Source organism: Apaloderma vittatum, unplaced genomic scaffold, assembly GCF_000703405.1.
Source record: "Apaloderma vittatum isolate BGI_N311 unplaced genomic scaffold, ASM70340v1 scaffold23635, whole genome shotgun sequence".
Lineage (NCBI taxonomy): Eukaryota > Metazoa > Chordata > Aves > Trogoniformes > Trogonidae > Apaloderma > Apaloderma vittatum.
The window spans coordinates 5,225-17,865 of record NW_009716842.1 but is presented as its reverse complement, the minus strand read 5'-3'; the positions used below and the strand labels follow the sequence as shown (position 1 = coordinate 17,865).

The 12,641-nt window shown below is 44.6% G+C and overlaps 1 protein-coding gene across 1 annotated transcript; it reads right to left on the bottom strand.

Moving 5' to 3' along the window:
• Nucleotides 1-1,499: 1,499 nt before the first annotated feature.
• Nucleotides 1,500-11,415, bottom strand: SESN1 (sestrin 1). The gene is made up of 9 exons (XM_009869692.1): nucleotides 11,356-11,415; nucleotides 10,247-10,447; nucleotides 9,118-9,300; nucleotides 7,283-7,525; nucleotides 6,007-6,154; nucleotides 5,059-5,171; nucleotides 4,630-4,820; nucleotides 4,230-4,374; nucleotides 1,500-2,411 (listed from the first exon to the last, which is right to left on the bottom strand). Exons 2-9 carry the CDS (start codon nucleotides 10,418-10,420, stop codon nucleotides 2,325-2,327), a joined length of 1,284 nt encoding a protein of 427 aa, XP_009867994.1. The 5' UTR covers nucleotides 10,421-10,447; nucleotides 11,356-11,415; the 3' UTR covers nucleotides 1,500-2,324.
• Nucleotides 11,416-12,641: the final 1,226 nt, after the last annotated feature.

Here is a 12,641-nt window from a genome sequence, read left to right as displayed (position 1 = left end):
CCTATGAGGATGCTGTGGGACATGGTGTCTTAGAGGTCTTCTCCAACTTTGATCATTCTATAACTTAACCATTTTCTTGGTTTTTTAAAGACTAACACCACTGTCCTTAGTTCCAATTAGGCCCACAAACACATTAAGTGTTTTTAATGGGAAATCCCCAAACATTTTCAGGCCCTTCCTCCTACGTAAGTAAGTCAGTTTGGGTGTAGTTAGGATTGTCTGTATGTTGTAGTTAGTGCTCTGTTACCCCCCCCCCCCCCCCCAAAAAAAAAAAAACCCAGCAGGAGACTCAGGTGCTGCAGAAACTCTCTAGCCGGAAATATATTTCTCCAGTGTCCTTAGGCACAGCTTAGCTTTATGATGTGTCCTTAGACAGGAAAGTTTTGCTCTGTTTCTGGAACATTAAAAAATCCCGTATTTTTAGTTAGGAGGAAACAGCAGATGCTTCCTGTTAGTCACAATTTTTGACAGTTTATTAATCTTTCTCCCCGAGATCTTTTTTAGGTATTTTAGTTTCTCAGACTGTAAACTTACTACAGAACACTGAGAACAGTTTAAAGAAAAAACAGTCTGAGCTGAGAACCAGGACAGAATATTTAACTCTGCCTTTAGGCTTGGGAAAAATTTCCTGCCTTAAAAATAAGGCTCCCACCCTCCTGTGAGCAGGTAGAAGCTTCCACACCTGAGGGCACACTAACCCCCCTTACAGCTGGCTGCAGGAGTGTGGTCCAGGAGAGTTCATCACTCCCTTGTAGAAAATCCCCCTCCTGCTGCCCGTTACTTCTTGCTGTAAATTCTTTGGTGTGACTGCACAGCCCATCTGGCCGATGCCAGACATCCGCTTGGCACGAGGCTATGAAAATTAGCAGCCTCATCTGGAACCAAGTTCGCTAATGGGGGATTTAACAACCAGTTTAACTCTTAAAACAGTACTTAGAGCTAGTTTTTGAAAATTAGTGACTATATAAATATACAGTTGGGATCCCTGATCATATCACGCCTGTTACCTGTGAGGAAAGAGAAAAATCCAGTATGACAGAGTCTACCTGAACAGAGGGTGGAGAGCTAGGGGAAGGATGACATCAGAGTATATGAGAGGTGTTCCTACTACAGTTTTAATGAAGATCGAAACCTATTTTTCAAAGTTTGCTTTCTCCCATCTGAAACTGACTCGGTTGAAAAATCCACCGTTTGTCGTGTGTGTTTGCGCAGTTACTGTTTGAAACATTTAAAAATGGTCTTTGAACCAAGTAAGTAAAGCAGCAAGAACAGAAAAGTTAAACCACACAAAAACGCCAAGAGAAAATGTTGTTACCTTTATTTAAAAAATACCAGTAATACTGACAAATTTAAAAAGCAATTCACACTCATACAAAAGTATTCATGTGTTCTCCAAAACCACTGTATATCAAACATCAGCATCGTAATCATGTTGATTTACTAAAAATAGTTGGTTTTTAGCCTAGTTATTTAAGCAACTGCAAAAATCAGTAAGACCAGCGTTGGGCATGTAACACAGTAGGACTGTTTGGCAGCCTAGAACAACATTCCCACACCTTGTCCTAGCCCCTCCTTGAAAAACAGGACAAGAAGCTACTCGACACTTGGCGTAGTTGGATCTCTAAAAAGCTCTGAGGAGTCGAGCCCCCTTCTTTCCATAGGAAGACCATTATGCTTCGGAGCTCACCAAATAATGCTGAACAAATGTCCTGTAGCATTTTAAGGCTAAACTATTTGAGTAAAATTGACTGCTACCTTCCAAATTATCAGTGTGGACAGAAGAGGTTTAGTTCTGATGATTTAGAAAAGAAATCTAAATAACAAGGCTTTTTTGAAACCACACACAATAAAGGCTCAGACAATAGCAGTGCTCACTTTCACTTTTAGCTTAACTGGAACAGCCTGTGCCTGTTCACACCACCAGCACAAATAGCAGCATCAAGATTTTCTAAAATTATTCTCGTCAAATGTCATCAAGTCCCACTTCTTGTCACGCTCCAACTCCCGTAGTATTTGCCTTAACACAAGATCTACGTATCTATCATTTGCTATATTGCCACAAGTTCACAGAGCGTCCCGTGCTGCCTAAAGCCAAAATCCCGTGAGCAGGCAGCACTCCCGCACAACCCTGTCTTCTCAACTGCCAAGCGTTCGCTGCCGAGGGGCGGCAGCGAGATTCCAAACATGGAAAGAGCTGAAACTAAAGGAGTTATGGCACAATGGGCGTCTTAACTTAGAGCTACCGTTGGTCCTGAGGCTTCGTATCTTCCTCCGCCACCACTGCAGCTGCAGAACATTCCAACGTCGACAGGCAGCCGGAGACATCAGGTCATATAGCGAGTAATAGCTCTCAGAGCGTAAAGTAGTTCAGCTTGCATCCGAGCTTCTACCAGAAGCAAATTTACATGGACCTGCGGGAAAGAAAAGACAGGACGCTTGAACAGTGCGCTCTGGCGGATGCGCTCCGTGGAAAGGAAGTCTGGGGGGGCTGTGGTTTTTCATGTTAGTGTCTGCGACAGGAGCGCAGGGAGCGCTTTGCGTTTCAGCTGCCCGGGCAATTAGTTCTCACTGAGGGAGGGGAGACTGACCCAACGCTGCACGTGGCGCAGGGCAGCGGTGGGGCACAGGGACGCTTAAGCAGGGCCAGGAGCATAGGAAGAGACAGTCACCCTTTAGTAGACTAACTGGTTTAGCTGGAAAAAAACAGACAAGCTTTCAAGCTCACAAGCCCTTCTTCAGCAGCGGCCTCTGCACAGCTTCAGAATAATCGTTCAAATTTAGTGTGATTGAGTTAATCGGGTTAGGTACAGGCAAAAGGGTGGTTGGTACCTGCGGAGCAGAGGGGGTTGTTAGCAAAGGAAGAGGTGATAAGGTCTTTTGCCCCTGTGGGACAGAAAGAGAAAAACACACAGGTCATTATCACCTGAACAACACGGAGGGGTTAGCTGAGGTAAAGCACAAGAAAAATTGTAACATGCTGTAAAAACTATTTGTTTTTCCTGACACAGAGGTGTTCAGCAGATACCTGAGGTAAGAATTTTAGTTCCCCAGCTTAATCTTTGGTGTCTCTACTCTGTTTCTTTGAGGGTGAAATCAGAAGCCACATGGGGGAAGGGGTGAGAAGTATTCTGAGACTGACAGCAGGACAGCTGTGTGTGGTTTCTATAAGGATGGACGGTGATGGGGTCAGTGACACATAGGTGCACGATCCCTGGATTCTGATGGCTATGGAGACACAAAGTTTTGGGCTTTAAAGAAGGATTTGTGTGCTTCAAAAACTCATCTCTTATCAGTCTAACCAAAACATACATAGCATTTTACTGAACAACCTTAAATCATTGTAGTTATAGTACCCCTATGATAACTGAGTATATCTGAAATACTTTCACGAGGAGTTTAGGAAGAAACAGAGCCTCTGATGACACAGATGCTGATCAGGGCACATTTATGTTTCAGCACCTTATCAGCATCCATTTTAACCGAGACCTCCACAGAAAAACTGGAGGACATGAACTTGATGGAGGTAAAAGCAAGGGATATTGCTGGGAAGTGCAACTGGGCCTGTAACCCAGCAGCAGGACTTGAGGCTTATCACAAATAACTGCTTTGGGGCCATTTGTGCTAAAAGTGACCACAGGACTGCAAAGCCCTTGCGCCACCAATTCAGCTGCCGTGGATGTGAGGCCCAATGACAGGTCAAAGGGCAACGGGCACAAGCTGGAACACAGGAAGTTCCATCTAAATATGAGGAAGAACGTTACTGTGAGGGTGACAGAGCACTGGCACAGGCTGCCCAGGGAGGCTGCAGAGTCTCCTTCTCTGGAGACTTTCAAAACCCGCCTGGAGGCGTTCCTGTGTGATGTGCTCTGGGCAATCCTGCTTTCGCAGCGATCGCTAGAGGTCCCTTCCAACTCCAACGATTCTGACCCCACGTCAGTTCCCTTCCCTGGCACAGGCAGCACCAACTGATGGTGGAGGAGGAGGCGGCAGCACATCTCACCTCCCCACATATTCAGAGCTTGGGCAGCCAACGTCAGCTGTTAGCTAGCAAACATGCAGTAGGAAACAAAGAATTAATTTGGCCCGGGAAGTACTGCACCTCCTAACAGATTCCCTGAATGTGAGCAGAACCCCAGTAACATCAGCTAAAGCTGAACTGCCAGCTGAGTAGCTGTGGCTGCTAGCGCAGCAAACGGATCTAGGGCCCACGTCCCGCGCGCACGCTGTACCTTCTCAGAGTGTTCAAACTGCCTCCAGAAGCTATCATACATTCTTTTTGTGGTCTTTTCAGGAGTGCAAACCACGGTCTTGATATAAACTTTAAAGCTGCGGTCCAACAACTGATTAATTTCACCATAGTCATAATCATCGTATCTGTTCAGAATTTAAAAAGAAAACACAAAAAACCCACTTTGAAGAACCAGTCATTTCACACGTATTGTTTCCAAGTTCCTATGGCAAAATAAATTATTGTGTAATTTGTACCACTACTGGCCCTCCCCTGCAAACAAAAATATGTTTAAAAGCATCCTTGCTTAATAAATAGCTTTGCTTCAATCTGAGGGGAAAAAAAAAAAAAAAGAATGCTAACAAGTCTAATATGTTTAGCATGAAAGTAGTAAAACTGACCTTATTCCAAACATACAATGAATATAATTCCAAATAGCTCGTCTTAGCATTGAGGTATCCACATCTTTGTGCATGGCCATTGTGTTGTAAGTCAGATTATAAGCAATATGAAACTTCTCGTCAAGCAGCTGTCCCACATCTGGGTAAAGACGATTAACCAAGGAATAGCCGTGATCTTCCCAGGAATAATCCTTAAAATAAGTAAAAATGCAGAACAGAGCATTTCAGAAATGAACTTGTACAGACCTAGTGCTTTAATATCATTTATCTCAGGGCAGACAATAGGGGGGTGGGAAGAAGGGATTCATTTGGTTCATTTGGTTGCTTTAAGCCCCGGGGCAGCAGGTCACAGCAGGGCAATTCCCAGGTTTGGTACCTGGCAGAGATCACGCGCTCAAGGCTCCTGACGGCAGCCCCCGTCCCCGTTACCTGAACGCGAAAGGTGGGCACGTGCATTCCATGCCTGGAGAAGTCCTTGTAGCCATAGCTGGTGTCCTCAAAGTGACGAGACACATCTCTTGTCGGTGCCGATTCTTCATCTTCTGTTAATTTCAAACAGAATTTCACACAATTTCAGTAAGAACAAACGGGAAGCGTGATAGCGGAAGGGAGTCTCTGTGCTTTTGAAATGAACACATGGTTTCGCTGGACTACCTGTATTCAAATTTTTTGATGCAGCTCCACGTGACTGCAACTATGGTTTTTAGAAGCAACTCCATGAAAAACACTTGGGACTCTTTCCTAAAGACAAACCTCTTTTTGTCCCTTCTTTTATGCACCTCTCTATCCCCTAAGTCTAGGGGACATTTTTCTCCTAACTTAAGGGATCTATAAAAACATCAAGGGAAAATCTGCTTTGGAGCAGAGAACTTATTAAGAAAGAGACTTCCATGCCAGCTTTATTTTACAGAAAAATCTTTTGAAGAGCCCACAACAACCCTGAGCTTGTAACAGGTTAAGTATCATCTCAGAGTCATCTGAAAAGTCGTGTTTTGTACACTTACATATCTAAGTGTGTTAAGGACTTCTTTTTACAATGATGTGGGAGATGCTTAAATCTCCTGTGAAGCTTTCTCTCAAGAGAAAGATTCTATTTCTGCTAGAAATTCCTATTAAACATCCTACTGGTCAGTGAGTGGTATCGGTGTGTTTGAGAGAAGCCATGAATCTCGGCACTTCTTTGCTTTTAAGTGTTCCCGAGGGACAACAAGGCACCTCTAACTCTTGATCCCTTCAAATAAATGATAATATTTTTGAGACATCTAATAATGGTTTTTCTTTTTTTTTTTTTCTTTTGCAGTAGCACATATTTCTTCACAGGATTTGGAAAGGTCTAAATAAATATATATATATATATACACACTACGTTTTTTCTACCTGAAGAACACACGAACATGCTTTCTCTCTTCTCTCTTTCAAAACGTGTGGCCATCTCTTCTTGGCTGGCTTCCTCTTCGTCTCTGCACTCCTGTAGCTGCTTCATTTTCTCCATAAGAGCTTCCACTTCACAGACAGACTCTGTAGACTTGAAAAGGAGACAAAGATATTTAATTTCCCTGTAACTGGAGAACTGGCAACGGTGGCAGAAATCGTCAAGCCAGTCCTTCATTTACATCTTTAAATACTGATTTTTTGAGGAAAGCTGTCCTTGACAGAAATCTCTACTAACCCAACAATTCACATTTTCTCAGTTAGATCTCTGGTATTTCTAGCATATTTTAGGCATCACAGCTTTTTGGAACAAGTGGTACTCACACTAAAATTAATTTCTCTTAATCTAAATGTTTAACAACTGAAAACCAAGGAGCTGTAACAGAAATTCTGATAGAGGAAGTAACCACAATTTACTACCCAACTGTATTTTTCCCCTTCTCTGCTCACAGAGAAGAAACATATTGAAAGAAAAAGGAAGAGTGAGTGTAAATGCAAATTTAATGAAGCCTCAAAGGAAAGCTACTGCAAGATAATCTTATTTCACAAGAGCCGTTTTAACACCCCAACACACTATTAATTCAGTATCTGGTCTTGTAAAAATCCATTAGCGCAAAGCAAAATAAAGTTATCTTCAGTTTATACAACTCTTTACTCCTATACAACAGTTTATACAACCCTTTCCTCTGCCTTTTTGCTCCTTCAAAGAACCAACACGCACCATCAACCAATATCCATCACAGCACAGTCTGACAGGCAAGGAACCTGCATTGAAAATACCCCCTTAACACTGTCCAAACCAGCAGTGAGCTCACATCAATCGCCCTTTTCACTAAGGGGAAGGAGGTACAGATGAGCGAGTGTAACTGCTGCAGGCAGGCGATGCTGCCTGAGAGACGAGTCAGAAAACTGTGAATGATCTGTTGTGTGATGTATCACAAACATCTCAAGGCAACAAGGCCAAAGACTGGCATCAGGGGAAGAAGCAACTTTCCCCTGCCCTCCATTTGCTTGTATGAATGACAGACAACTGAGAGACTGTATCTTTCTCTCCTCCTTCAGTAACCTCACCCATTTTACCAGTGTCATGTCAGCTTCTCCTAAATGTAGCTTTCCAGCTGGGTAGCCCTCACCTGGATTAGGCTAATCAACCCTCCTAGTATTAAGTTTACAAAGAAACTACCACTACTGAGAGAGATCGTTTGTTCAGACAGATACTTACTGGAATGCTACCGGCTGGGCTGGCATGGATTTCGTCTACCCCGTGGTAACCATTTGTAATATCGCACATGCAATAGTTACTGACGGAAGGGGGCCTGAAGGTGTGACCCCCTTCGCAGTCGATCTCCGGGCTGATTCCACAACCAAACGTGAAGGAAGCGAGGGAGTGGTAGTGAGTGAGGAGAACGACTGCGTGGATCAGCTCTGCCAGGGACCAGCTGTTCTCTTCAGTCTTCAGAAGTTGCTTTAAAAATAACACAAGACACAAGTATTAAACGTTCAAATGATCCCACCTTATTGCACGTTATCAATCGATTTCTTTACCAGAAAAGATTATTTTTCCAACATCCTCAATTCCTTCCTAACTCTCTGCTGCCATTAGTGTGCTCTGAGTGCTGCGACCTGCCAGGCAACAGCCCCATGTGGTTAAGCCACACAGGAGGTGACTCCTCTCCCCTCTCCACCCCTCAGCTATTTAATCAGCTGGGGTTTCTCATTCGCATTTTATGGTTTGTACTGAGGCCAGGCCGGCCTGCGTTGGAATTTCACACCTCTCATGAAGATGCGACCTCAACAGTCGCACGTTCCTTCAGCTGGTCTTTACGGTCTTAGAAAACCTGGGCAACAACTGGCAGATTGGCTGTGTAAAAACCCCGTGTTGGAGCTGGGCTCCCTCCATCTTGTCCCTGTGGGTGGAATGTTCTACATTCGACAAGAAACTTCAACCCTCAACTTCCCCCTCAGGCAGGAAAGCGTGGGAGGTTTGGGGCCTTGTGGCAGAGTGTGCACCCTCTCAGCAGAGCCTGCCACCACCTCTCCACCTGTCAGACAGCGCCCAGAAAGTCCCAGTGCCCATCCCCTCCGCACTGTGGGTAAAGAGAAGAGCAAAGGGGTTGCTCCAGTAACCATGGCCAGGCTCAGGGCAGGCTCGCCCTGCAAGGTGGCTGATCTGCAAAGAGCCCTCAGAGGAGGGGCAGCAGAAGCAGCTGCTTGGTGGCTTGTTGGTCACAGAATGACCCAGATGGGAAAAGACCTTTAAGATCATCGAGTCCAACCATTAACACTGACAAGACCTCGACTAAACCTTATCCTTAAGCACTATGTCTACCTGACTCTTAAATACCATCAGAGAAGAGGACTCCACCACTGCCCTGGGCAACCTGTTCCAATGGCTGATAACCCTTTCAGTGAAGAAGGTTTTCGTCGTATCCAATCTAAACCTCCCCTGGTGCAACTTGAAGCCATTTCCTCTCATCCTATCGCTTGTTACTTGGGAGAAGAGACCAATCCCCACCTCGCTACAACCTCCTTGCAGGTAGTTGTAGAGAGTGATAAGGTCTCCCCTCAGCCTCCTTTTCTCCAGGCTGAACAACCCCAGTTCCCTCAGCCGCTCCTTGCAAGACTTGTGCTCTAGACCCTTCACCAGCTTTGCTGCTGCTGCAGTCCTGGGTGGCTTCTACCACCACAGCTCCCCTGAGCTGTGCTGCCAGCCCGTTCCCTCCAGCCCAGTCTGAAAAATAAGCATGTGAACCCAAAAACGTGGTGATGGGTGTTCTGCCTAACCTCTTGCAGCATCTCAGAAATGCTCAGTGGGTTTTGGCTAGCAAAAGCACACAAATTAAGAAAGCGCAGATCTGAGCGCATCAAGAGAATTCTGACACGACAGCTCTGCAATGTCAGCGTGCTGTTGTATCTCGCAGTATCACACTGATGCAACGCTGCAAAGAAAGTAACACAGAACATCTTTCACCCTGTTTGGCTCTTAACCCCAAGAATCTGTGATTGCGTTACTGAAAAATAAGGGTACACACACACATTACTCCACAAAAGATTTACCTCAATATGTTCCTTGGTGATAAGCCAGGGTCGGTGAGCCAACATCTTGTTCAGTTCTCCTAAATTTTGCAGTTTTTGAGGTGCGTTTTCCAAACCATTCAACCATTTAGGGTCTCCACCGACATGAAGGAAGTCATTCACATGGAGGTTCACAAGGTAAGAGCACTGATGTCGCGCTGCAGCCTAGAAAGGCAAACACAACTATGATACAGAAAACGATTACGCCAAGTTAGCGCTTTACGGCAGATATCGTAAGTCATCATTTCCTCAAAATATTCAAGAATAAGGCTTGCAGAGATCAAAGGCTGAAGTAAAAAAAAGCTACAACACTGAGATTAACATAGCAGCCCACTTTGATTATTGTAAATATTCCTCATAGACATTACAGCTATGCTGGCTACAGAGGCAATGTGCCTAAACCCAGGGAGAAGCGCGGGCACAGATTTATGTCCTGAAGTGAATACGGATCCGTACTGCACAGGGCTCTCCAGTAGGGAAGAAGCAAGGCTGCCTCTAGGAAAATCTTTATCAGCAAAAATAAAAGCAGGTTTTAGAACACATAAAGCAAGAGGCACTCAGGGCAGGTTTTCAGCAAAGAAAAGACCCGGTGTATCATTTACACAAACAGTAATATTTCTCCCATCAAATCAGACACAGCCCAAAACTTTAATTCGATTTCAGCAAGCACAGATCATTGAACTGGCACATGGGAAATCAACCACTTCTGGCAGAAAACTTGCTTACAATTTAGAGATTCAGAAATGGATGATGGGACTACTGAGTTACAGGGAGGTGGATCTGACAGGCCACACACACACAAACAAGACTGCCTGAAAAACAGTTTCTGAGATACTGAGGAAACCAAAAATAAACAATCGTCTTATTTTTATAACATTTTTTTTCCCCTTCTTTCTCGCAGTCCCACCAAAACTATGAACATAAAGTACTGGTCTTACAAAGTAATTTGTAAAGCAGACAAAAACAAGCCTACTCTGCTTTTCCCCTTAGCTCCTGATGAAATGCCTTTCCAACCAGAAACTGCAAAACATGCTAAAAACTGCTGCGAAACGAGACCAGAGACTGTTGCCAAAGAGGCTTTTTCTGCTCGCCGCTCCATGTTCCGGCGTACCATTATCCCGATGTAGTGTCGGTAATGAAGCGGGAGCGGACCGTCCATTTGCAGTAGATAGTGCTGAGTTTTTAGAAAGCTTTCAAGGTACTGCGGGTGGAAAACCATCACCAAGGTAACGTTGTCCAGCCGGCCCAGCGTCGTGAAAGAATCGGCAAACAGCGCGTGCATCATGGCGTCTTCGTTTCCCACTTGAATCGTCTGATTTGAACAGAAAGAGCAATCAGCAATATTGCCTAAGAAGTACCCAGGAAATAGTAAATCAATAAATTACCCCCAGCACCCAGAGGCCCCAGTGAAAGGAACTGTATTGTAAATCTATTAAAGGCATTAAATCAGTGCACATAAGGCAAGGCACAGAAAATCTCTTTAATACCTCTTATTTAGGAGATCAGAAGTGATTATATCAGCAAAAGGAGTTTTTTGACTTGACACCTTCTCTTGTACAACGCTAACTTCTCATTTTTAACTTGCCTTCACTTTCTTGAGTCCCCCAAATTGATCTAACTTAGTTTATTATAACAAAAAAAAGCTAATTAAATAAATGTTTTTCCTAAGGGAAGAATAGAGAGAAAGAAGTAAAAAGCTAGCTAACATGACAAGAGAGAGAAATACATGGAAACTGAAACTTAAGGCTCTAAGATTCCTAGAAAACCATAGGCATATTGCTAACTTTTCCTCTGCTCCAAATTCTCTTACCAGACGATCAGGAGACGATCAGCCACAGCCCAGTGAAGCTTCTCGGATTATGCAGAACGATAGAGGCAGCTCAAGAAAAAGCAGTCCCAGAGCATGGGGGCAGGTGCCTTGCGGACCAGTAGGAAATTACATCCGCATGTTCACAAGGAAACAAACTCTTACAGAAAACAGTATTGGGTTTCTTTTATACTAGAGGTGCAGGAGGGATCCTAACTATTCCAAAGCTCCCCGGGGCTCTCACTGCTTCTGTACGCTAGAACTGTGGCCAAAGTCTCACCAGGACTGAATGTGATCACGACTGAAAATGTTTTGCAGCTCAGCAGCTGTCCTGAAACCAAGTGTGGGTTACTACTAAAAGGGTGTTCCTTAAAAGCATAAAGTTCACTGTGTACTTGAAAACACTACCACACCTCCTTCTCGGGGATGAATCTGCTTGGTCCGTGTCCCAGCGGTCTCGGAATCCTTATTCCAAGTTCCTAGAAAAGAAAAGTACACCACCTCAGCATTTAGTTACAAACAGCTTTTTAGCTGTGGTTGCAAGAAAGAGAAGAGTTCTCCATTCAGAGCTGGGCTTATTTGGGTACTCATGGTACTCTTCCATGAGTACTTTCACGAGTACCGTTTGTACTAATGCAAATCATTTTTTTTATACAAGTGCTTTATAATTAGCCACACTTGTTTACAGTGCACTGCCCCTCTCTAGCAAAAAAAAATTCAACAACAAAGGCCCTGCCAACCAAAGAAAACACACACAAATTTACATGTGCACACGCACACACACACACACACTACAACCTGGTTCACAGAAAATTCTGCATAAAGCATATTTTGGCAGGGTGTCCAGGACAAAGAGTTCAGTACATAGGCGGCTGCTACGCGGTTATGCCACTGATACGAAACGAGACTGCTCTGTGTGTGTGTGTGTGTGTGTGTGTGTGTACATCCGCAGTACGCCAGCACATAACACTCTGTGCATCTGTCAGGAAATGAAACAGCTGTAACCCTAATCAGATTTCTTTTTCCCAACCTCAAAGAGCTCTTAAACTGCTGAAAGTACCTGATCTACATTTGCATTTGCTTTCTTTGCAAGGCAGGATAAAAAACTATTCGCGGCGGGAGGGAGGGGATTTTGTTCCATCAGAACAGGGCAGCCACGTCCTCACACGCATCTCTGGCCGCGTTGCCTCGCAGGTAGGAGGGAGGCCGGGTGCTCCTCTCCAGCAGTTCACCACCCGCCCTCAGCCAGATGAAGCTTTCTGCCAGGTCTCCAGCACCCTGGGCTGATGGCGATGGATGAAGACCTGGGATTAAAGCTGGGGATGGAACCGAGTGCTAAACACTAGGCTGTATATAAACTAATGGTTTGGGCTCCTTATCTGTTCCCTCTCCCCTGGTCATCTTTTAAAATACACCCATTGTTTCCATTCCGTAGCCCGAACCACTCCTTCTCTGATGATACCAAAAGCCCACCCAGGTTCTCAATTGGATTTAGATGAATAAATACCAGGTATTGAGCCAGTTCAGTCCACGCAGAGCGATGGGGCACCTTCAGCTGCTTCAGGCCTCAAGAGCAAATGAAGCCATTAAAAGCTGCCTGCCACACACAGTTTTTAACTTTCCTACATTTTCCCCACATAGATAAAGGCTGCTACAAACAAGCAACACTCGTCACAGCCTCTATTGCACTTTTTCTGCC

What these genes read in the sequence shown, in the direction of transcription:
- SESN1 (XM_009869692.1), bottom strand. Translation starts at nt 10,420, where the DNA reads ATGATGCACGCGCTGTTTGCCGATTCTTTCACGACGCTGGGCCGGCTG. An exon ending in GCCCAGCCGGTAGCATTCCA is followed by an intron (nt 6,155 to 7,282) that starts GTAAGTATCTGT and finishes CTCCTTTTCAAG; the next exon opens with TCTACAGAGTCTGTCTGTGA. An exon ending in CATTGTATGTTTGGAATAAG is followed by an intron (nt 4,375 to 4,629) that starts GTCAGTTTTACT and finishes AATTCTGAACAG; the next exon opens with ATACGATGATTATGACTATG.